The sequence below is a fragment of the Pocillopora verrucosa genome, chromosome 2 (assembly GCF_036669915.1).
Source record: "Pocillopora verrucosa isolate sample1 chromosome 2, ASM3666991v2, whole genome shotgun sequence".
Classification (NCBI taxonomy): Eukaryota; Metazoa; Cnidaria; class Anthozoa; order Scleractinia; family Pocilloporidae; genus Pocillopora; species Pocillopora verrucosa.
In genome coordinates this window covers 15,976,999-16,002,686 of record NC_089313.1, presented here as the reverse complement: position 1 = coordinate 16,002,686, position 25,688 = coordinate 15,976,999, and the positions used below count along the sequence as shown (strand labels likewise).

Below are 25,688 nucleotides of genomic sequence, written 5' to 3'. Positions count from 1 at the left end.
GTCTAATATTTCTATGCTCTTTATCCACTCCGAGCAGGTTCATCACCATTTCACAAGATTCTCAGCAACGGCTAATCTGTACGTTAAAGCGTCTAGAACTAACCAACTTTTATTTTCTTTTGCTAGAATAGGTGTAAGATTGTGGAATAGCATCCCAAAAGAACTTCGTATTAAAAACAGAACCCCGTTTAAGCGTGAACTTAAAAATCGCCTGTTAAAACTTTTGGAAATTGAGGAGATGAATGTTGATATACGCTGCTCTGAAATTTGTAAATATCTCTTGATAAAGTAACTCTTCGTTTAAGTCTTGTTTCAATTGTATTATATATCTTGATAACTTTGCAATTGATTATTTAATTATTCAACGGACTTAATTTTATTTTATTTTATTTAACAATTGTATTTTTATTAATGATTATCTTTGTTTAATTGTATCGGTATGTGATCCTTAGCAGAGACAGCACTTGTTTTAGAAGGGTGGCCCGCCTAGAATAGCTTGCTAATTGCGGGTCACCTAGGACTGTGATAATATTGTATTGCTAACAAATAAAATTGAATTGAATTGAATTGAATTGAATTGAATTGTGGTGGGGTTAGAGTAGAAACCATGGATTTCCTGTGCAGGGAGTGTGTGGCTGTGTCAGGTACCATGGATCTCCTGTGTAGAGGTGAAGGGGGGGGGGGGGGGGGAGGAGGGTGGGGTGTGTTGGAGTTGTAAAAGATACCTTGTGTCAAAAGGGAGAGGGGATTACGATGGAAGACCATGGGCTCAAATCCCCAGTATGTTCAATACTTATGATCGTTTCCCTGAAAGCACTGTATCAAAATGTGCCATGAGACCAGAAAATTTAACTATATAACGAAGTTTATTAAAAGCCACCCAATGAGAGGACGCTTACACGGTCATATAAGATGCCTACAACTTATCAACTTCAACAGAATCGTTGTAACAGCGTTAATTAAAAGTAATTATTCCATTAAATAAACTTATCTAAAATGTGAACCTCGTACATGGCAAATGCACACGCTTCCCGTTTTGGGAGCTATAATAACTGCAAAGCAGTTTTGAAGCTATCTCGTTGAGGTGTACTATCGAATACAAAGTTCACGAATCATTTCAGCAGAAGCGTTCTCAACGTGCCCCGAATTGAGCAAAGCCCACATTCATACGAAAGAAGGGATTCACTCGTAAAAATCATGATTTTAAAACGTTGCTGAGCTAGGTACCACGAATGATACATCTTATCATCTTATGATCTCATGATACATCATTTAGTCTTCAACCATCTTAGATAAAAGATTAAAATTATAGAGCTAAGTACCGCGAATGATACATCTTTAATCTTCCACCATCTTAGATAAAAGCTCGAAACTATGGGAAGCGAACACCTAAAGCTATTAATTGGAAACAAAACATACCGTGGGAAGCTTCCGCATGACACGACCCCAATTCATCTTATTTAGAAAATGGTTACATTATTACAAAACTAAAAGCAGGAATTCCAACTTAAAGCAATCTTAAAATACTATAATTTAATGTGTTTGAATCGAGTTAGTTTCAAAATCCCTTGGATGTTGAATGATTTGGGGCATTTTAAAAAATAGAAACAATGATAATAAGAAGATAATATACCTAGTGCTTATCAAAGTTTGTTACTTTTGTAACGATAAGGTCTTCCCCAAACAAATTTTATATCTGCATGCGTGAAAGTCGAAATAAAACTTGCGTAACATTTCGCCTTAAATGAAATTCTTTCATTGGATGAACTGGCAACGGGCTTCGTGTACGGTTAATCATCTGAAAAAGCTAACTACCAAATAACGACGTGCACATACGCCTTTTCCTAAAATTAAAAACACATTTATAATAAAATTCTTCTACAGCGCTTAACCACTTATCTCTTAAAAGAAAAACAAACAAACAAACAAGCAAACCAACCAACCCATTGAACGATTTACTTCTCTACTTCAACACCTTCAACAACCCAGATTTGTTTTAAACTGTACCACTATGGGCTCTTCAATATTCCAACACCACTGATTTTACATCCTTAACTTTTATAGTATATCCTTTACGAGTTTGTAACACTTTAGGGAAGCAGCGTTCATCCTCTACTTGTCGGCTTGGCCGACTGCAATTCCTTAAGGGCTCCGTGGGTTTTAACTGCTGCGGATGGTAAATCGTACATCAAAATCAAGAAAGTTTCAAAGACGACTGAATTTGAGATTAAAAAACCATAGGATTGACATGACAAAGGAATGTCTACATTCAAACTGGAAGGATAACACGAACATATCATCAGCAGGAGAACCAATCGCCACAGCGGAACAAAAAGACATAAGCCAATCAAGGTTCAAGCACAGCAGCAAGTGTGTAAACAAACAAGATCCAGTTCAAATCACTGTCAAATGTCAGAAGAGAACTAAAATTATCAACAGCGTTATGCAGCTAGAGAGAATAATCAATAAAACATTAAAACTCGGGAAGTTGAAAGAAAATCGCTTAAAAATAACAAAATAACTTTACCTTTACGCTTGGCTTTCTTCATCAGTCCTGGTTATAACAACCTCGGTTATTTTAGCGTTAGGGTTCTCTTCCTTTGCTCGCTGGATGGCCTCCCAAATTGCCTACATGGGATTTCAATGCAAGAGGAATGAGTACAATACTTTGACTTCTTAACCTTTTGCAGAGATTAGGTTGGGAACCAAACTATTCCGTCGAAAAATAAATAAATAGAAAAACAAACAAATATACGGAAAATTACATAAATACAATTCATTTGTCATTTAGCAACTACAGTGAAGGACAAAAAGCGCCTTCGTCTAAACACCGTCCCACTTCTTGCAAAAAAATTCATGAAATATTTAGTACGTTAACCGAATACTAGGAAATCTTCTTGATCATAATCCAGTTTTACGGTTCAACCAATCGCACGTACACTACGTTGTAAACGTACGTCACTGAATTACTAAGCAATCTTCAATCAATCTACCGTGGGCTCAAACATTCTTCTGTTTAAGACAAAAGTTACAACAGTTCGACCAACAAGAGAGTTCACTGGTGCCACCATGGTAATGGTGGTGAGCCGATCACTTACAGCATCAGTATCAGGGTCACCAGTTTTGATGATGTTCCCTTCATCATCCACAACCCTCATTGTTTCTGTTATTGTCTTCGTTTGCTTCACTTCTTGAACCTTGGTTTTGTAAGTCTGAAAAGGAATGAGACATTTCGTATGTAAAAGAGTTATTCGAAGCTCGCACTCGTCTAAGGACGAAGTAACAACATCATTTCCAGTACAATTTGGTGTAAATAAGCATGAGTAAATCTTTCACAAGATCTCAAAGTGTCTTTATCCCAAACTGCATCGGAATTCATGTTATTACTTGGTAATAATGTACTTGAAAGAGCAACACAGAAAGTCAAAAAAGGCGATATTTTGAAAGCATGCGCGCGCCATTTGTAATTTGCGTTCGTGTTGCATGGAAAATGCGGAATTTTTTTTCAATTTATATTATCATCACCAAAACATGAACATTTTGAGTGTAGCTGGAGTCTAAACAGTATCCATAAGGTTAGTGATTCAGTCGTCCTACCACCAAGCAACAGGGACCTTTAGGAGGGTGGCCACAGAAAACTGTAGTAAACATAACACACGCTGGAAGAGTGAACGTAGATAGAAAACGAAAATGCTATACTGCAAGCCTAATGTGAAATTCTCCTCTATCCCTAACAGTCTTATTTCTTGTTTTGGCTTAGGGTCACCAATTTTGTGCTTCTCTGTCTCACAAAACTATTTTTTTTCTTGGTTTCCGCACTTTATTACTTTCATTTTCCATCAACATGATGGCCATGGTATAGTCACGACTTACAGTGGTAACCACTTCACTGCTTCCAATGTCTCCTGCATGTTTAGCTATGATATCCTTTAGCTCCTCGGCAGTTAGCTGGTTTCCATCACCCTCGATGGTGATTGTCTTTTGAATTATCTCTGTAGGCATGGTCGTCTGACGAATAGTCTCTGTTCTCGTTGGCTCTGCACCACCCATCATTATGGTGCGAGTAATCACCGTGCCGCCATCTTGGGTTCCTGTTGAGAGGAAGTCGTAAATTAAATTAAAAGACAGAAAATTTACATCACTTCCAGAATGACGTGACATTCTTGGTAAAAGCAAGAGAACGGCTTTGGCTATGACCAACCTGCTCAGTCTCTTTCGTCGGACCTGTTCTTTGGAATGTCACGCAACATTCCCCTCTTTGAAACTTCTTTTAACGAGAGGGTTGAGTTACTTTCCAAAGAACGGCTCCGAAGAAGACTTACATGTAAAGTCTCACTTAGCTGAAATGTGATATACGTCATCAATCTCCAAAACTTTTAAGCAAATGTCATAACTAGTGCGGGAAATGTTCGCAAGCAGAGATCAACTTGACTATTGTAAGCGAAGTTAAAGAAAAATGTCATGGATTAAATATGATAAGAAAAAAAAACTGATTGTGATAATTTCTGGACAAGTGTGCGGTTAGATCTCGTACAGGCACCTTTAATTTGCAGGGTTCTTTCACCAGTTTTTCCGAATTTTCGTTTCTCAGCAGATAAAAACGCTGAGAGCTCGTCCGTGTTTTCAATGCAATGTTCTCCAACCAATACCAAAATCATGCAGTGGCTCAAAATAGCTTGAAAATTTCTATCTTTGGGGTAAATTAAAAAACACTAAAACACAATGACAGAATTTCTCTCGAAAATTTCCCTAAGCAGCGAAGACCATGATACAGCTTTTCCGTGGAAAGAATCCGTTTGAAAGCAAAATGACAAGCCTTTAAAAAAAAAAAAAGAAAAAGGATACCAATAAAGGAGAAAGCAGTTATCTTGAAAACGAAACTTGATTGAGTTAAATGACTAAATTAGGAGACCTGATGGGGAATTTGTAGTGAGGTTGAAGGAAAATTCTTTTACATGTAAATTCTACTCCTTCGTAACTTTGTCTTACACACGCGCAAAGGTTGTTGTAACTGAATGTCCCATGAGAAGTTCATTTGTCGAGAAGCAATCACTAGTGTTACTGCGGTTTTATAAACTGCACTCAAAGGGAACTTGGATCGATGTCGGTCCCTGAGCAACTGCACACCTAACCCTCCCCTAACCCAACAAAAGTCAACTGCAGATAAGTCAAGGGTTAACGTTGAGTTAGGTGCGTAGTTACCGGGTTAGGGGAGGGGTAGGTGCGCAGTTACTGAAATACTGAAATTGATTGGGAATCATTTACTAACCACTCGAAGGTGGACTAATAGGAGGTCCATTTTGGTCATACACAACTCTCTGTGTGGTGACGCTGGGCACATTGTAATGTCTTGAATGTGGTGAATATGGCTCAGGAGAACCATCCTGGGTGATGTCACTAAAGCGATAGGGAGTACCTTGTTTAACTCCTGGCTGTCCATCGTTCCGTCCAATCAAAAACGAGTGCGTCTCTACCTCCGGAGCTCTGTTCTGACGATACACTTTCGGGTCTCTGTCATTATCGATGATCATGGTCTTGGTGGTGATCTCGGGTGGAGCGCTTTCCAGGTCGTTCCGCACGGTCTGCTTTGCAATGAAGCCTTCGTTTCTTCGGATGCTCTCCCGAACAAAGCCACCCTCGCCTTGCTCGTGCTGCAAGTTGAGGTCATCTTTCAGTGATCTCTTGATCTCATGCTGGGCGGGTTCAGTGCGCAGAGTGTCACTTGACCCAGGTGAGTAGTACCTCATCAGTTCATCCCTATTCACCAGAGGTACTTTTCCTTGTCTTTGGCCCCTCTCCTGTCCATTGTTCTCCAACAAATCCTCAGCACTGCGTCTCCTGTCCTCATCAGGCATCATGTTGCTATCAAAGCCTTTTCTTGCTCCTCGGTTGGGTAAAGTTGCACTGGTGTGTGTTCGGGTGTAGGATACATTATCCTTTTTTCCACCACCCCATGTGTTTGTCCTTGCAGAAGGGTCAGGACCCTGTGAAAAAAAGAAGTTTTCAGGATGTAATTAATTGAGTGTCGAAAGTAATCCATGATTTCTTTGATTTTGCTTAATTTCGTTCTAGGATTGGTGCAAAAAACCCCGCGTTTTTACGCAGAGTTCTAATTCTGTAATGATGTCAACCTTCTTTCCGATTGGCTGTTGTGATCATTGTGGTCTTAGTTGTTCGAGGCTCAAATGAAAACTGCACTAAAAAGGTCGTTTCGAGTGCCTGTCCTTCTATACACAGACAAAGATGGTGGAATGATGCAATACATGCGTTCCATAACTCAACATTTAAAAATAAATTTTACCATGGATTGTCGAAAGTAATTTGCTATTGTTTTCTTTTTGCTTTGGTTCTCTCTGAGGCTCCGTCGCAACCGTTCTTTAAATGTCACGCAACACTCTAGGGGACCATTCTTTCATATCTCGAAGAACGGTTGCGAAGGAGGCAAGTTTGCTCTGTGATTGGCCTGGAAAACCGCGACAAGTTTCCTTCATATTTCTTTACAATACCAGGCACTGTTACAGATTGATGCTCTTTTCTAAGTCTAAGAGCCAGAACCAAAACGGGTTTACGTAAAACGGCGACAACGCCATTGTTGGACAGACGCTGTTTGGACGCTCTCATTTTAGTTGTGTCAAACTGCCTTTGAATGGCTTATCTACATAACAAGTGTTGGGGTGCTAATCATTAGTAAAAACTAACTGGTCGGCAGAATGTCGAATTTGAACGGAGTTGGCATTTGAGAATTTTCTGTAGGAAGTGAACTGATAAAAATTGGGAAATAATGGATCTAGTCAAAATGCACCTATCAACAGTGGAACTCTCTCCCAACGGAAAGACCCAACGGGCCAAACGCGTCTGACAAATGACAAGAGTTTTTGGTCAACTTTTAGGACTCTATGACATCTATAGATTCTTACCATCTCATCCTGTGGCAGCTTCTGGACACGTCCCTTGTACGTATCAGTATCAGCTACCCTCGTCTCTGCCCTCTTGATGGTGTCAAAACCACTAACAGGGGTAGCCACGCCCATGCTGACAAATTCTGGTTCTTCTTTCTTGACCTTTTCCAGAGTAAATGTTGCTCTAAAATAGACAGCATTCAATACGTGAGAAAACAATAAATAGTACGGTAGAAAAAAAAAACAAATATACAAAGATATGAATATCAAGCTTATACACACGTATCGTTAAGGTACACTTTACCTCAATTTGACCAATTTGATCGCGTAAAATTACCTTTCAGCTTTTCCTCCAGGAGCTGTGTACGCTGGGCCGGCTTCCTGCGGCTCAATTGCCTCAACCCTAAAATCAAGACAGATTGTACCTTATGTTATTCTATCCAACAAAAAATGACCAAATTTTGCTGATCAGTTATTGTATTCTAGAGCAATTTTCAATTGAGCGTTGAAAGAAATTGAGCATTGCTTTGATTTTTCTTTAATTTGCTCTGTGATTGGTCAAGAAAACGCGCCATTCTCTCAACCAATAAGAACTAAAAACAATCGCGACTTGGTCATGCACGTTTTCCCGCGCTTCAAGCAGTTTGCTTGTTTTCACAGAGAGTTCTCATTGGCTAATGACAAAGCAAGTTTTTGTTCTGATTGGTCGCTGGGAAAAAATTTGGTTTTAATTTTTCACTGACTAAGATCCTTTGGGAAAAGATGACTTGAATAACACTCTTATCAAACTTTTATTTAACCTTCTCTTCTCGCTTTCAATCCATTCTTGCAATTTCCTCTCTCGTTCTGCTTCTTTCTCCTGCTCAAGTCGTAACCTTTCTCGTTCCTCGGCTTGTTTCCTCTCCCACTCACGTCTCCTTGCCTCTTCTTCCACAGCAGTGACTGTGGCTTGAGGATCAGGTCTTTCTGCTCTACCATATGCATAGAAGCCACCAGCTTCCCCGGCACCAGTAGCTCTGATGACATCGTCTCCTCTTTCTCCCTTTTGTTTTCCCAATTTCTCTGTTATCTCTCTCTGATACTGTTCACGCTCTTCTGGTGTCAAGGTCGCCATTGATTCCTCCTCCATTAGTGGTGCCTAAAACAATTGGAAAATAAAATTTCCATACAGAGCAACAAAATTCACTTGCAGACTAATAATCTCCTAAACATATCATACATTTGCCAATTTTGCCTGATGCTACCCTATAATAATGTCTCAACAATCTTGTTTTCATACATAAAACACGTATACAGGCATCTTGAGTACACTAGGAATAAGAAAGAAATATTTGAAGGTTCCAGCTTTGTTTTAAAGAGAATTGTACAAAAAAAGAATCAAAAGACATGTCCAAGAAACGTATACATTGAATTAACCATACTAACTCACCTGTCCCCCTTTGTACCACCGCATCTTTCCAGGAAGATCTCCCTCTGATAAGGGCCTCTTGTTGCTCTCATCATCTTCTTTCACATAAATCCTGGTTTCTGATAGAGAAGGCATTTGGTAACGACGTGACCAGTTTAGACTTGAAACACGATTAAACTTGGGCTGGTCCTTGATTGGTTGACCATCCTTGTGTAGCTGATACAGGGTGCGGTCACTGTAACGGAACTTTGATCCCATCCTCAGCAGAGAGCTACTACGACTTGGTGGTGGGTCAGAGAAAGTTAACCTGACACAGAAAAGGTAAGATTGTGTTTGGAGCAATATCAGTAATGTGGTGTGGGGGAGAAAACTCCTAACAGAGTTTTGCTGAACGTATTGGCAGTAGGATTTAAAATTCAGGCAGTAGCAGAAGACAAAAAAAATAGTAATAAAATATGGGTGTTTTGCAGATGGCCAATGTGCAGACAGTTGATACTGGCCGGAAGAAAATTTTATACCTGAAGAATGTATGATGTTCAACGCAAGATTTATACAAGCGCTTGGCTGCCTTCTCACTTGGCGTCTTGTAAACAACTCTAGTTGTCAAAGTGTCCAGCTGATAATTGGAAGAAATACCAATAATTTACAAGAATGTTTTGCACAAGTGTTAAATTATGTTCATTAAATAATGATGTTTCACACAAGTGCAAAATTGTGTTTATCAAATGATTATGTTTTGCACAAGTACAAAATTGTGTTCATCAACCCTTTACACCCTCAAAATATATTTTCTCCCTCAAAATATATTTTCTCCATACTGCTCTTCATTCAATTCATGAGGTTTGACAGGAGAATTTGTATGACAATCAGGAGCTTTTTTAATTTTGGATATTTTCCTTTTTGTTATGACGTTTATGTTTGATTCAGTAATGATCCTGTAAGGAGACAATTGATCCCAGTCACTCTTAGAGGTTAAAGGTTCAAAGGGTGGATGAAATCCTTCATAGGATTATGAAACAGAACCCACAGGAAGGAGTCAAATTATGTGCAATCTGAGCCAAATCTCATCTCTTAAAGTCTAAAAAAAGAAAAAGAGGATCTACCAAATAATGATCTTACTCAGGATTTTCTGGATCACATAGACAAAAAATCCCTTGTAAGGGTATCTTCTTGGGGTGCAAAGCTCTAGAGAACCTTTTAACCTTTAAACAAAATATGTCTCCTCTTGAAGGCCTCTGGAAAATGCTAGAACTGCGGCAATTACTCTGTTTTTACCTCTCCTGGATGGCTTTTGATGATGAAATTCCTCTTTCTGTACTTGATGTAGTCAATCTTGGTCCTAAATCAAAATTTCAAATGAGGTTCAGATACTATGATTGATACTATGATGACATGAAGAATTTGTTTATCAATCAAAAGCCTCTTAATTCAAGTTACTCTCATAACTCTAATGTCTGATTCAGGTGTGATATTGTAAGGAGAAATTAGATGCTCGTCACACTCAGGGGCCATAGGCTTAAAGAAGTTGCACCTATAACTTCCCTTGGAATGAAAGAATTAATCAAGCAATGCAAGATGAAATTCATGCACTTACCATGGAATTTTGTTGACCACCAGTCTGTCTTTGTAGGTTGCAACACCATCATGAGAAACACCAATGAGTATTTCTGTGCCATCTTGTTCCTTTATTTGGAATCAAACAAATATACTCAGAGCAACTTTGGATGAGATATCACAAGCAACCTGATAAAAAACTTGCTGTGAAAGTAACCAGACTTGTTAAAAACAAGACAATTGGTTGCAAGCCATTTATAGGTAGAGATATGCTACTTCAACCGGACAAACAAGTAAAATACATGTACTGATATGAAAGAGCACATAAACCTTTGCCAGCTTGAGTAATTTTTAGCTGGCTACTGACAGTTCTCCACAGAACATTGCTACCACAAGGTTCTCAATTCTGCGACTTTTTTCAAGTTGAATTCTAACTTATAATTTTGCTTTTAGTGGAAGAGGAAAACCATGGAATTCAGGGGAAAACTCTCAGAACTAGAAGGAGACCTAACAACAATTTAACAGGGTGTAAAATTAACTTTTTTTCTCTGATAGCCACTTAGCTCCTAAATTCTTCAAAGTGGTAGCCAATTCAAAAAAAATTGGTGGCCATTTTCAAAGACAAACAAAACCTTTTTTTACACAGTCAGCATTCTAGATAGACCCTCCAAATTAAGTTAGGGAGAAGATCTTTAACATGCTACAAAGAGGACACTAGGATGGATGATATAAAATGTTCAAGCTCAGTTAAATCCAAGATGGTGTCTAGTTATCAATTGAGATGCATGTGCCGCGTTTTGGAAACAAACTTAATGAGGAAGTTTGCCATGGATTTATCTTTGCAAATCTTTTTAATTCACTATATCTCTTGGTAAGGTTATGATGAAACATTCTAGTCACTAATTTGGCAACTAATTTTCAGGATTTAGTCACCAAAGTGAAAAATTTAGTCACATTGGTGCCTTTATTAGGTGCAATTTCACACCCTGTTTAAACAAGTGACGTCAGGTTTAGTGGTAGAAGCAATTCTACCTACCCTTGCTGGATGTGCATCCACACCGAACATGACAAGTTTTGTTGCTGCCATCTTTAGGTACTGTAAATCAGCTTCTTCTGGACTGAGACCCCTGGAAAACAAACATCAAACTATAACATCCATTTCTGGATATCATGAGTTCCTTAAATGCTAACTAAGCAATAGACTGCACTTTCTATCAGTTTATCTGCATAATAACCCACAAAGAAAATTGGAAGATTGATAGAGAACTTTGTAATTCACAAGCTGGAGGAGAGTGATTTACAAACTTTTCTCATGTTCTTCCAATATTCCAAGTGGGTTGTTATGCCAGTAAACCCAAAAAAGTGCGCTCTATTGCTTTGATAACATAAACTCAGAACAAAACAACCTTTGTTTCAATTTTCTATCAGTTTATCGGTGCAATGAATGATAGGCTTATGACAAATCAGATTTCTTGCAGTATCTTGGTCATTTTTATCACAGGCATTTCTAATGAGAAGATTCTGCTTTTGAACAGAATCTGTTTAATTGAGTGTAAAAATTACCACAGCATTTAACTTCCAATCAACTTAATTTTTCACCCAGCAATAATAACAAAATTTTCATTAACAACTTCCTTTCATTGACACCTTATTTCCTGTAACATGCACTCTAAAGAAATGAAAGTGTTTGATTAACATTGAAAAAATTCACAAGGTTATGAATGCAAACTATTGTTGAAAAATACCATTTGAGAGATCAAAGTGTTACTTTATTAGTAGAGATCTTATGCTACCTGTTTTGCTTGTGAAGTTCCCTAATTTTGTCCAGTAATTCTTGTGTCTGTACAAACAGAAAAAATAAAATATTGCTTTAAGGTTACTGACTTTGGAGAGTTACCATTTATTTCTAAAAAGTGATAGGGATAACCTTTACATTTGCAGGATGACCAATAGCTTATTTTTCCTGACAATATAATACATTTTTAAGATGACAGTTTAAGAGAATAAGACAAAATCTCAACCCGAGTGAAACTTTTGATTTGACTTGAGAATTGACCAAGTCATTGAATCACAAGTTAATACAAAAACCATTTTAACTCAGCATCTTTACCTGGTCGGGAGCAAAGACCATTCCATCCAAGTAGTCAGTTCCATGTTCACGAGCTTCATAATCACCAACATCACCTAAATTATAAGTAAAAGGAAGAGTCAGTTTCCAGCTGGATTATGAAAACAAATGCCACAACTTTGACAAATGAGGTAGAAAACTCTTTCCACAACAACAATGGCTGAATGCAATGACAACTAGTTCTTGATTTTCTTTTTTAAAGACTAACCCTGCACAATGTAAGATCCAAGCACAGCCTGGTTGCTAAAGGAACATGGCAATCTGAAAAAGAGAAACCAATATAACAATCAATTGGTGATATTACACTCAGGTGACCATAAAAAGCTAGGAGATAAGGTTTATGGAAGTCTCAAACACCATATCCACACTTTCTGTTGTATGAAGTGACTAGAAATGCGTCTACATCTTAAGGGTGAAGATGTTCATTCAGCCTTATTACTCTAAACTCATTCAAATTCTTAGGTGAGGAAGACTCTATGAGAGTAAGTTTCTAGCTTAAGAACATAGCAAAATGACCCCATCAGAGCCTCTTAATCCCAGGCCCAGAGAGCTATGCCCAAGAACAGGATGACTTCATATCATGCAAGGTTGAGCTTACAAAGACATACTCATTCTTTGCATTGACTCAAGGGAATTCTGAAGTTAGAAATTTCATTGTAAAGAAGATGACATGGATATAAGCAATTCTATTTTTAGCCACTAAACATTTCATCTAAGCTGTCCATGCTCTCTCTTATGGTATATCTGCATAGCAAACAAATGTAAGAGATTTGTATCTTACCTCCCAGAATTTACATCATCCCTCAACTGCATGCACATCAAATACCTTGGGAGCAAAATGGTGATTGAGACATATGCTACATCTAAATCCAAATAAAAGAACCCTTCTTTTCTTGTACTTCATGAAAAAATTACAAGAGATTCTTGGTAAGATCTGATTGTAAACAATAGAAAACGATCCTGTGAAACGCTAATCCATAACTTAGTTTTATAAACACCATTTCATAATTAATATTTGGAATTAACAACAATCACAAGGTTTTTTCAAGGAAATCCCAATAAAATATAAAAATGTATTAAAAAAACACAAATTAAATAAAGACTGAGTAGAAGAATCTAGTATGAATACTTAGTGAATGTTCTCTTTGATTTGCTTGAGTAGTTCTTGCTCTTGCATCATACATGTGACTCAAAGAATATTCTTTGGAATAAAGTTCCAAAGCAATTTCTCACATTTAATAAAAAACTTAGGGGAAATTCTTTCTATCAATAACAAGTTGAAGTTCAATTGGGAGACAAAACAGTACCATGACCAATAAAAGTAATAACAAACTGTCTGAAGCCAAGTTGAGTAGGTGGCAAAAGTATTCTAGACTAATTAATATTTAGGGAAGTAGACCAAAACTAATGCAATTCTAAATAACCTCTAAAACTCACTATAAAAAGAATTCCATCTCTATCTGTGGGAAGTATGCTATGTATTTGCTTTACCTGGTGTAGTCAGTCTTGATTTGGGAAGGAAGGGGCTCATAAAACTTAACAGCAAAAGCAAAGTTTGGCTGGCAACCTGAAACAAATTTATATTCTTTAATTGACTTGCTGATGTCAATAGCTTCAAATGACTGTCATGCATAACTTGCTTTACTTTATTGTCTCAGATATTGCTCGATGCTAAGGTCAGATGAAACAACTAAGTTACGCAAATAGACCCACATTAAAAAAAAATGTTTCCATTTACATGATAATCACAGAGTCAAAACTTTGTTTACAGATTAACCTTCTAGAAAAAGTAATTATCTCTTACATCAGAAAGTATGGACAAAAGGAAGAACAAAGGGTAGATGTTGACAGTCAACTTGTAAACTTTTACTTGAAAAACAATTGCGAATGTATACAACATAACCATCCATAGAATGCTAAAATAGAGTTTCTTATTTTTAAATGAATGTTTTAACATCATCCAAAAATTATCAGATAAATAAATAAACTATTCAAAAAATGCCACGCATATCAAGTGCTTCATGGCAAAGATAATTAGAGAGAGAATCAAAACGCTAACATCAATTCCATAATTTTCCCATCCTTTTGTTCCATTTTTATGAAAATCAATTTTTCATGATAGTTAGATTTTGAGTTTGATAAAATAAAGTACTTTAGATTGCTAATGAAACCTAATATAGAACTAACTTCATGTCAACAAGTGACCACAGTACTAATATCAGAATCAATATCAGAACTGAAGCATTTCAACATCAAATATGCCAGCGAAAAACTGATTGACGACAAAGGGAAATTTTTCTTTAAGTACTTCTACTTCACAACAGGAAAAGGAAACAATTGGATGTGATACAGCAGAAATATGAAAGAGAAACATCATTCTGTTGCTGTTTGATTCATAAAAGTGCAAAGAATGATACTGCTATATTAATTTTGTTTGCAGTTATGAAACAAACAAATGAAACACACAGATTAAAAAAAAGAGCTTTATAAAATACTGGGGCTCTTGCGTGTCCAAGATTGATCTCACTCAGACATACTATTTCCTGTGTACACTGAAGTTAAGAGAGCCACCAGGTTGTACAGCATGCAACCATCAAGAAATATTTAAACAATCAGACCACATAGGTAGTGAAAGCTAGGTCAGTGAAGTGGGGATTGTAATCAGTCCTTTTTTCTGATAACATCACGAAACAAACCCACTGCTTCTAATTCTTTTGGTAAAGGATTAACCTTGGTTATCCCATGATATACTTTGAGCCGAACTGCTTCAAAAGCAAATCTTTTTATTTCATAATAGTGCAGAGATCAGTAAAAGCTGTCTGGGATCATCCATTAATGCTAATCACATCAAATTTAGTTTAGTTATAAATAACAACATTTTAATAAATATATAACGTTCTGAACAAGTGCATGATTATTTACAACACATATTTTGTGTTAGTTTGTAAACATAAACCATTTGGGAAGAAGTACTGAGTCAAAAATAAAAATTAATGCTATCAGGATAAAAGTCGCATAACAAACTAGTTGACAATATTATTCTCCAAGGAAAATTGTCCGGGATACTCATTTACATGACAATAAAATCTAGGCGTTGGGGCTTAATCGTGGGAAAAAAATTCATACGAAGAATCTCGCAAAATACCTTTTAGCTGAGTTGTTATTTTCTTCTGAGGATTTAACCAGTACTAAAGGAAAAAAACAAAAATATATTGTACTTTACAGAAAGCAAACACAGGGAAAACGATTGCAGGACACAATTTTGATAAGTTGTTTTGGTAGGTCATGGTCACGCAACGGAAAAAAATTGTTTCGATAAAAGATAATAAGTTAGGGAAATATTTTTTTCCTCTTCAATGTCTAACGGAGTTAAATTTGTCGATAAGGGGCGATCTACTTCTAGACACAACAAAGAAAAGTTTTATTAAGACAATCATCTACCCTAATCATAACCCAAAGCTTAGTTGTGCTGGGTAACCTAAAAATATCCTATTACCTTTTCTCCTGTTTTGTCCTCCCATAGTAGTCCAAAGTACTCTTTTTCTGTAATGTTCAGTTGTGTTGTTACCCAGTGCATCAAGTCCATACCCTTGGCACTTTTCTTTGAGAAGAAGTAATTCGTGTGTCAAAAATCATCGCAAGAACATAGAATTATAGACCGAAAGATTGACGAAAGCTAAAGCTAGGAACGAAAAACACCTTTTTAATTTTCGAATGCTAAATTGGTCAAACCGAATCAAATATATTTTGGCATCGATAACAGAATTCTAACGTTATCATATCTATGATGAGGTTTGGACGTTAAAATATAACTTGCAGAATGTTAGTTTTGAAGTGTTAATAACACAACCTATACTTATCCTGCAAAATGTTCGCTGAAAATCAAAACATTGGCTCTCTTTCCAATTGCTCTTTATCATTCCATGCCAATTTTGGAACATGAAGAGCAGAATAGATGAAAACAAATCTTTAGGCAGTAAATATGAAGTCATAAATCAAAATGCAGTTTCATGTAAGAGAATCCATTAATGCATAGGGAAAATAGCTAAAAGAAGACCAACTATGAAATGATGAACGCGAACATCGAACAATTTTTCTTCCTAATTATGATGTAAACATCGAAGGGAACAGACTTCGACTGGCAACAAATTGAAATCCAAACACGATTCACCTTAACTTTCAATGTTGTAGGATTTATTTGCAGATAAGGCAAACCCTGATGATCGGCCATGAAACGTGTTAATGTGCACAGTCAAAGCCGCTGTAGACACTTACATAAAATGCTTTTGTAGGTCCGCGGGAGACGACCGTTTCCTTTCTCAATTTTTCCAATTTGACTTCTCGCGAGACACAATAACACACCATTTAACAGCCATAGGACAAATATAAAATCGTGTCGTTAAGCAACAAGTTTCCATGTAATCTCTTCAATCATTGCCATTCGAACCGTGCTTAAAGTTCGATTCAAAATATACTGCTGCCCGTCTTGACAACGACATTTCGGGTAAGACATTTCCCCAAGCATTTCCCATCATAAAATTGGAAAAACTGTGGGATAAACTTCAAGATTTTTAACGAGATCTACTACAGTAGCTTAAAACATCGAATAGACCGTTGGAAAAAACTTACTTGTAAGTGATCTGTAGTCAAAACCGTTCCATCGAGAAGAGTGACTTGACAAGAAAGACGATTTCGCGAGGGCTTTCTATTCGCTTGCTGTCTGGGAGAAATTGTCGGACTTTCTGCATTCTCTCCGCTGGCACCAGCCATTGCAAATCGTTCAAAAATCTCCGGCTGTAACTCAAATTATTTTGAAAGTCTTTACTCGACAAGAAACGAGGCAAACATAAATGAAGCGAAAGGATTCAAGCTTACAAGAATGAGATTGTCACGTGATTAAATTATTCTACTTTTTTTCGACCAATCAAATTCGATATCCATAATACTGATTATCTCGGAAGTAATGTAATTGGCTGTTTCTTATCGGGCTCTATTTCCCGCCACGAGATGTCATACCGATGTCATGTCCGACGTCATGAGGTAATGTTCGGCGGAAGTGGGTGTGTAGTCCTTTTACAAGATCGTAACTACGGAAGGTGGTGACGAAAGTACGAAATCACGCACCGAAAAAATTCATATTTTTTATGTCAAAAAAATCTATGATTATCATCGCACAGACAGCCTTCCACTGCCGATTTTATCTTAATATCATAGACGATGTTAGGAACATAACAGCACCAATTTGGGTTAATCATTGTTGAAAAAAGCGTCACAGTTGAACTCCGGCACTATATTCGGACAATTATTTCCGGAAGTGGAAAAGTTCAAGTCGCGAAGCCGAAAACCCGTGACAGATTCTTTTTGTTCTCAGCGCTTCCTTTAATGGTAAAAACTTTTTTGATCTTGTTCGCACCTAAGACAAGATACGAAACTTTATTTCAATGATGCTGCGCTGTAAACAGTCAGTAATTTGAATTCGCGTTGCACGCAAATTGGGGAGACTCTCAAACAAGCAGCGCCTGATGAGTCATATGTCATCACTTTCTATTTAAAACCCAAGTAAGGGTTGAAAAAGGAACTCCAACATGTAAATATATGTTAATGGTTGGAATTCGCAAATTGTAAAATTGGAATTTCCTTAAGAGGAAAGGGATGACACTTTCACTTCTGTTAACAAATAGCGTCAAAATAAAAATTTCATTTAAAATCCTAATATCTTTTCTTGATTATATTTTCTTCATAAAAATCCTAACACTCAAAATAATTTTTAAGTCATTTCATTTAATTTGCAAACTCAGTTTTCTGAGTTGTTTACTTCAATATTTTTCTGATTGCACTCCCAGATTTCTGAACTTCACTTTCCTATGTAAATATAGGTGCAGTTACTGAGAAGACCAGACAAATGAATTTAAGTTCATAAGTGAATATTCATCAATGTATCTTATTATTCACAAATACCTGTTACTTACCTATTATTACAGATGACAGTTTAAAAAAAGTATGCAAATTTCCCCCATCACTTTTATTTAAGGAAAAACTGATCAGTTGATTGTTAACTGCCAAAAAACAATATAAGGCAAGTGTTGATTATGAAAGCAAATTTAACAAATATTCAACATCCTTGATAATTTTACCAAAATAATCAATTTACCTAACAGTCTGATGTTTTGAGTTTATAGTTGCCCAAAAGGAAATAGAATTAGCCATAACACCTGACTGGTTTACAACACTCCCCAAACCCAGGATTGACCAAAACAGAATTTTCCTCATAAAGTTCACACATTTCAAAGTTAATGAGATGAAATAATTCAATCAACATAGAATACTTTTGGATTCAACTCCAAATTCTCAGAAGTAAAATTATAGGAAATATATGGAAGACCATGTAGAGAGCTGATATCATGATCTCAGTTGTGGGTGAAGGGTCATAAAACACAACAACACTGGGAGGTCTCTTTTCTATTTGTAATCATAGTTGGATGAGAAACCAAAACAAAACACAGTGATAAAATTCATGGAATTTCTCTTGAAATTTCTATCATAATAACCTTCCTATTACAACTACATTAGCACTCTGTCTATAACACAGCTACAAAAGTAGATATTCAATTCAAAGTTGCCATCACTATGAAAAAAAATAATTTCAAAGACAATGTTAAGGGGATTACCTGGCAGTATCATTAAAGTGATTTTTTTTCATTTCATTTTTTGTCCCATGACAAACAAACTCTGTCCACCACTACCTTTCATTTTCCTCTCCACCATGCATAATAATAACACTATCTCTTTCTAGCTCTAATGTTTACAATAATTAACAGAAAAAAAAATCTTAAGTCACATACAGGAATACTCTTTCAAATCATTTATGGTGGGTATCTCACTTTCTTAACCCCTTTACACCCTACCATCAGCATACTTTTTCTCCACACTGTTCCCTGTACATTTTCCTATGGCACTAACCAAGAGAATTCGTTTAACAATCAAGAGCGTCTTTAGCTGGAGATCATTTCCTTTATTCTCATAACCTCAATGTTTGTTTTAGGGGTGATACTAATAGGAGAAAGTAGCTGGTAATCACTATTAGGGGTTAAAGGGTTAAGTAAGCCTACTGCAGAGACAGCTGCTCTCATTCTCAATCAATTTTCCACGTGCCAAGTTTAACCAGAATAATTGCTATACTGATGTTTTCGTCCTCAGTGTGAAGAACACAAGAGAAAAGTATTAGAAAGAACAAAACGACACAACTGGTACATATATTTCTCTAACACCAATGTAAAGTTGTAAGCAGGATGGACCAGACCTAATCTTCTAACAACCAAGGACAAAAAATCAGCACTACTTCAACAAAAGTGTTTATTAGTTAAAAATTACTAAAAGCATAAGCGTACACCATGCACAAGAATAACACTATCTCTTTCTAGCCTTATGTTAACAATAACTAACAGAAAAAAATTTTGATCAAAAAAAAATTTTTTTTACTTTATTTTTTTGGAGTTTTAGACTGGACACCCAGAGCAGGCATTTTCAAAAACTGTTAGCTTACAAGACTCTTTCAGTATTATTTTAACTAACAAAACTTTTTTTTTCTATTTTCTACAATAAATCAAAATCAGTAAATCTGTAATTATTAATCTTTTATAGTATAATAAATTTTCTATTTTCTATAGTTTTTCTTACATTACTTTCATTCTGTTGGTTTGACAAGGAAGATATATTGAGGTTTAGATATGATATCTATATAGCTTAGTTCAGGCTTGACAAGAACTACTATTGTACTTCCACCTTGTAATGTGTCTTCTGCTGAACAGTCTACATTCGGCGATAACTGCCAAGCCTTGCATGGCAATTTGGACAAGAATGAATGACAGCTTTGCAACCATCCAAGCAAAATGGAATTAACAGCAACCTAGCCAACATCTGTTGATTAAATTGTAAAACAACAATATCAATAAGAAAGCTTTTGAAAACAATTGATTAATTTTGAAACATTTTGATTGTTACCCAGCATGGTACACAGGAAAAAATTCCGTTCTAATGAAGAAGTTAATTTAAAGCTTGAGGAAGCTTGTGATAAGATAGATTGTTTCTAAGGTTCATAATGCAAAGGCATCCTGTATACTGTTAGGAAGAAACATTTTCAAAGTTCCCCATGGAGTGAAAGGAAGAGATTTATCCCTTCAGTGATTCCACTGCAGCCCTGAAGTATTTCATGTATCCTTTGCTTTGATTTCAAAAAAAAGGTCACTTGTTTATTTCTTTTTTTGGAGCCATTAAATAAGGTTAACCACCACTAAGATTAGTGGGGCTTTGGACAGAATTAGCATTTTAAACTAGTTAAAACCCAAGTGCTGTCATCATTTACTAACAACTGTCGGAACTCAATTGACCTTGAAAGGCACGTGCCCGACCTGATGACCAGACTCCATTGGATTAGTCACTTAACACTTTTTCAATTTTTAAACTTAATTGAGGTTACTGTTCAAATTATGGATCAATTTCAATTTACCCCAAAAGGCATAGAGCTCCAGCTGACAACCATGTTAGAGTACCCATCCTGATATGTTTGTACATGTGATAATATTTTTCTGGCAATGTGGACAGACCATGCTAACGGGGAAGATTCACCCCAAAACCATGTTCACAATGGATAGGAGTGGGTGGCGTAATGATTGTTGTTGTTGTGGGTCCCACCGGCTGCATCCTTGGGGGAGGAGCTTGATAAGGCTGTGGTGGTTGATACCCTGGTGCTGAAATAAAATAAATTAATAAATAAATAAAAAAACCTGCTAAATATTAACTAGTATACTTTATTGAGGAAAAATCCCATTTGCCTCCTGTGGTTCGTTGTATTTGTCACTATTTTTTTTACATTTTATTGATGAGAGAAGTATGAACAAGTCCTTGGTCACTTGAATATCCCATTCTGAAATAAGTACCTCCACAATTTCATGTCACTCTTTGCTTCTCCAGATAATGTGATGTATATCTGATGAATTGAGAGAATTTGGTCTCATTTCCATCATGACAACTCTTGCTGATGAGTTTACTCAACCCTCATAACCTGTTTTACTGTCCCAATGTCTTCAATTCGTAGGAGGAAGTTATAGTCCTACCTAGAAAGCTGTCAAAGTCAGTAAACCTTTCTTGATAGTCTACAGAACAGTGCCAACACTTAAATTCTTCCAAACTCTGGTCTGAATGCCCGTGAGCTGACTACTGTTTGTTGGATCTTATACCACTGAGAATGGGTTGGAACTTCACATCAGTTTCATTAACGCGAAAATGCCTTGATGGCTCAGTAACACCATATTTTAATAATTACTTTCATTTAAATAGCTCTTATCCACACATTTGTAAGCAAGAAATTGTTCAGATACTCATACGCTATGGTTAGAAGAAGAAGTCTTTTTTTAGTTTTACTGAGGCAAAAGAGTACAGCATACCTCACCTGCCATTTTGAAGGCCAAGAATTCCTATACTGAATTTTCAAAGGATATTAAGGACTTTTTAGTCATACTATAGCAAATTTTTAGATAAATTTTATTCAGTATGTTTCTTTAACCACACGATATAGTAATACCTTTTGTGATGTTAACACTGTAATTTAACTTATAGGACACCTATTGTTTACCAGTGTCATTACACTGATGGGTGTTATCCCATACAAATATTATCATTATTATTAATATTATTATTATTATTTCTTATTAATTATATTATTATCATCTGCCAACTTTATTTTTTTTCTGAGCCATGGCATTAGATTTTATTTTAATATCATAAGAAAATATTTTTGTTGGAGACCTGTAATGTATGAAAAGATCTAAGAGATTTCTGAAGACTTTCGAAAATCTCCTGAGGTATTTTAAACTACAAATCCCATCTAGACGCTCCTCTCTTCACAATTCCAGCATTTTTCCAAAAAAATGATTTGTCAGAATAAGTTTCTCTTCTGAAAATGGTTGACCCCCAATTAATCATAAACTATTACAATTTCCTTAAATGGTGATTGGTGCATTCAGCTGCTTTAATATTTCACTAATCACTCTGTATCCATTGTAATCAGACAGTGTAATCAGACATTGGCCTGTAATCAGACACCTATAATCAGACAGGTTGAAGTAACCAATCATACTAAGTCACTCTGCTAAATCCACCAATCACGGAATTGGATCACAATAACCATAGCAAAAACCACTTGTTCTGAAAAAAGAACTGGGGAAATTTCCAAAATTTGTTGCTTTAGACATTGTCCCCCCCCCCTAAACCCTGGAGCTGTTTTGTCTAAATGTAAAAAAAAAAAAAAAAATTTTTCTTTTTTTCGGAAATTGTAATGGTCATGACTAATTATAGTGGGACTTCATGTCGTACCATTCTGTCCGTAATCATACTCATCGACGTAGGTATGTATGATTACAGACCAAAATTGGCACTCCACTCAGTTCCTATTAACCATTATTATTTGATATATATATATAGATTTGGCCAAGCCTAAAAGCGGAGCTCACATTTTTTTTTCCCACACGTCTCAAGGGCACACACACGCTTACCCTGGCCAGTACTAGAACCTAGAAACCCGAGTCCATCCAACTCAGAGCTCAGTGCACTGACCACTGGACTATACTGGACAAAGCACATGGCGTTGGCATGCCCACGGTACAGTTGACTCACCACGCATGTTAAAGTAGCACCTTGTACGGTTTTGTACAGTCGGTACTTCGTACATTCTTACGGTCGTACATTCGTACATATCGTACGGTCGTAAACGTGTCCGTACGGTCGTACTGTCGTACGGTCGTACGGTCCCGTACGGTCGGACGGACGTAACGGTCGTACGGTCGTACAGTTTTGTACTGTCATACATCCCAAATTTTTTCGGCTCGGAATGGGTTCCTACTATTTTGTATAATTATGGGGCTAAGCTAATGCATTTGGAAATGTTTCAGTCAAGCAGGCTGCCATGGATCGATTTTTTCCTCCATGAGAAATTAGTTATCAGGTATAGGCTAGAGTGAGATCAGACTTAACAGGTGGCACAGACACCAGTTTAGTGTTCATATCACGTTGCCGTCTGAAAATATTAACCAGCTCGAAAAATGATGGCTAGAACTGTTTTCCTATCGTCATGGGCCACTGTGTACTACTGAGCAACCAACTGGGCCACAGGGGTATTTTAAACACTGAATTGGGCCTAATTTTGAACATGCGTCTGCTCGGACAATAAACCATTCAGTGACCAGAGATGGCAAAAAAGCGATACAAAGGAAGCTTGTGTGGTGGGATGATAAATGAATTAGGAGGAAGAAAGGGAGCTTGTCAACACTGTGTATAGGCATCTATTCAATGCCCTCCTTTCTCATTAATTAATCACGGCATTCGCGCGCTTCAAACAACATGTAAATCTTTTCCACAAAATCGATCGTACGAGTACGTCTACCTTACTGATGGAATTTTTTTTTTTTTTTTTTTTTTAAACGATTTCTAATTTCCCCCAAAATCATCAGAATCCTCGCCAAGCGAACACGCCTTTCTAAGAATTAAAGTATGCCGTCATGACAGCAGATTTCATCACAGACACCAAACGGCCTGGTTTTACCATTCACTTAGAGGCTTTTTTGGCGTCTTCAACGAATCTACGTTTGGTAGATTACCTGAAGTCAGGATAACGGCGGTGGAGCTGCATAACCAGAATCTGTTGGAAGTGGCAAGCCGTCGTCAATTATAAGGCGGAGGCTTTTCCTTGTCCTTCCATTCCTCAGCTATCTTGCCTCATAGTTAATTTTATCTCTTAATTTTTACTTCCCGTTTCCTTTTCGGATCTCGTGATCAACACCAACTCCAAACTAGCACCCAGGCCTTCAGACGATAAATCTCTCGTTCCCCTCCCCTAAGTAAATGGATTAGATCCCTCACCGATAAAATCCACATCAAAAAAGATTCGATTTTGTTTCACTTTCTGGATTAACGTAAGGTAAGCCTGTTGATCTTGAATTTAAAGTACAAACTCAAATCCTTAATTTAACTCTATTTTGCATAAAAAAGTTTGAAATTAAAACCCAGTAAACAGACCATCAATAACTTCAGGGAAATATAAGAATCTGGCAGAGCTACAACTGTGACATCAAATTTATCAAAGTGCAAGATAAGGCGAGGGATAACATATCTAATTTGAGGTCAAATCAACTCTTAAATATCCAAACATAACTGAGAACTAGAGAAATTTTTTTTGAGGGCATTATTAACTGAAATTGGCTTGAGTTGAACCCCTATCATGGCCTCAGTATGGATAACATCCATTGCATTTTGGACCACCTAGTGGTAAAAACAGTTCCCACCCCATTCACTCATAGGTTAGATTTTTCCCGGACAGAAAATTAAGGGGGATGAACATACTCAAAGGCCCAGTAAATTAAAAAGTTGTACCTATTTTCAATAGTTCATGGTATAACTCGCTGTCAAAAGATAATTCCACGGTCAACAGCTTTTTAGCTACAGTTAGTAGGGGTGTCAGCTGAAGAATCACGAATATCTAGAAGGAAGAGCTCGCCGGAGGAACCCAAGGTCTTTATCATTTTCCCCTACCATCTACTTTTACTCCCTAAAGAACACATGTTGCGTTGTGCTCAAACCAGTACTACTATCATGTTTTGATTCAAGTGCAAGTTACAAAAACAAAATTGCCAAAATTTAAAACATATCCCTTTCAAGCAGTGCCGTTTCCGTGGAAAGATCAACAATTGCACACATCCCCATTGGCCCATCAATACCCACAGACAGGCCTGTTAGATCTCTCACCACAAAGTGGCAGGCCATTCCAGCATAACTGGAGATCGCTTATGAACAAAGAGACCTGTCTAAGTTAACACTTTTTTATTTCTTTGGTAAGCAAATTAAGTCAATGCAATATTCTATGTGCCCCCGCTTGCTCTTGAAATAACTGCATGATAACATCATTAGCTTGACCTTCCTTTCCATAGTCCTGAATAAACAGCACACAAAGGGAGAAAAATGAATCAAAACAAACAATATACATTGCTTACAGAAGCTGCTACTTTTAAGCAAGTGCCTTCTCAGAATTTCAATATCGATTCCGGTTTTGGACATATCCTCACCAAATTTCAGAAGAGGGAGTCCTTTTCTTCATCACATTATGGCACTACTAAATATAAACTTTGCACAATAAATTCCACGAAAACTCACAACTTCCTTAACTATCAGCTGCTGCTATAAAGTAGTCACCTTTATCTAACACTAAAACATCAGGAAAATAACAGCCTGCCAGTATGGAGTTATTATTTACACCTCACTGTCTGAACAGAGATAGTAATCTACTTTCTGTTTTGTGAAACTATATTTCAATGCATGTTTACATGACACTGACTGCTTTAACAGAAATTCATTAACTCCTACAGCAAGACAGTTAAATATAATGGTGGAATTCCCGTAACCATCTATGGTCAAGAAAGTTTCCAAATGTAGGTATTAAACTGTACCACCACTTAAAGAACACTTTCACACCAACAAACTTTTATATCAAAGATGTCAATCCTACCTTAACAGCAACACAGCTACAGCTGACAACGTTCCTGGCTTTTCCCTCTTATCCATCTTGCAGATACCAGGCAGCCCTTCTCACCAAGTTTTCTTGTTGTCATCAACCTGAATTTGCAAAAAGAATACCAGACTTATCGTGCTAACT

The 25,688-nt window shown here is 36.8% G+C and overlaps 1 protein-coding gene and 1 non-coding gene across 4 annotated transcripts; both read right to left on the bottom strand.

The window, feature by feature from the left end:
- Positions 1-847: 847 nt before the first annotated feature.
- LOC131780107 (band 4.1-like protein 3) lies at positions 848-16,853 on the bottom strand. Of its 3 annotated transcripts, none has more exons than XM_059096728.2 (21): positions 16,619-16,853; positions 15,486-15,590; positions 15,135-15,177; positions 13,481-13,556; positions 12,771-12,815; positions 12,198-12,250; positions 11,972-12,045; positions 11,655-11,701; positions 10,898-10,988; positions 9,902-9,990; positions 9,583-9,646; positions 8,826-8,923; positions 8,329-8,614; positions 7,700-8,037; positions 7,237-7,302; positions 6,918-7,083; positions 5,270-5,984; positions 3,874-4,091; positions 3,099-3,212; positions 2,528-2,628; positions 848-2,167 (listed from the first exon to the last, which is right to left on the bottom strand). In XM_059096728.2, exons 1-20 carry the CDS (start codon positions 16,757-16,759, stop codon positions 2,530-2,532), a joined length of 2,928 nt encoding a protein of 975 aa, XP_058952711.2. In that variant the 5' UTR covers positions 16,760-16,853; the 3' UTR covers positions 848-2,167; positions 2,528-2,529. The 3 variants fall into 3 exon arrangements, with proteins under 3 accessions (XP_058952711.2, XP_058952712.2, XP_058952713.2); XM_059096729.2 differs by having other exon boundaries at positions 848-2,164; XM_059096730.2 differs by having other exon boundaries at positions 5,417-5,984; positions 16,619-16,852.
- A 1,642-nt stretch (positions 16,854-18,495) lies between these two features.
- LOC131780113 (uncharacterized) lies at positions 18,496-20,814 on the bottom strand. Its single transcript, XR_010716753.1, has 2 exons — positions 20,496-20,814; positions 18,496-19,906 (listed from the first exon to the last, which is right to left on the bottom strand). It is a non-coding gene; the product is annotated as an uncharacterized protein (transcript).
- Between the last annotated feature and the right edge of the window lie 4,874 nt (positions 20,815-25,688).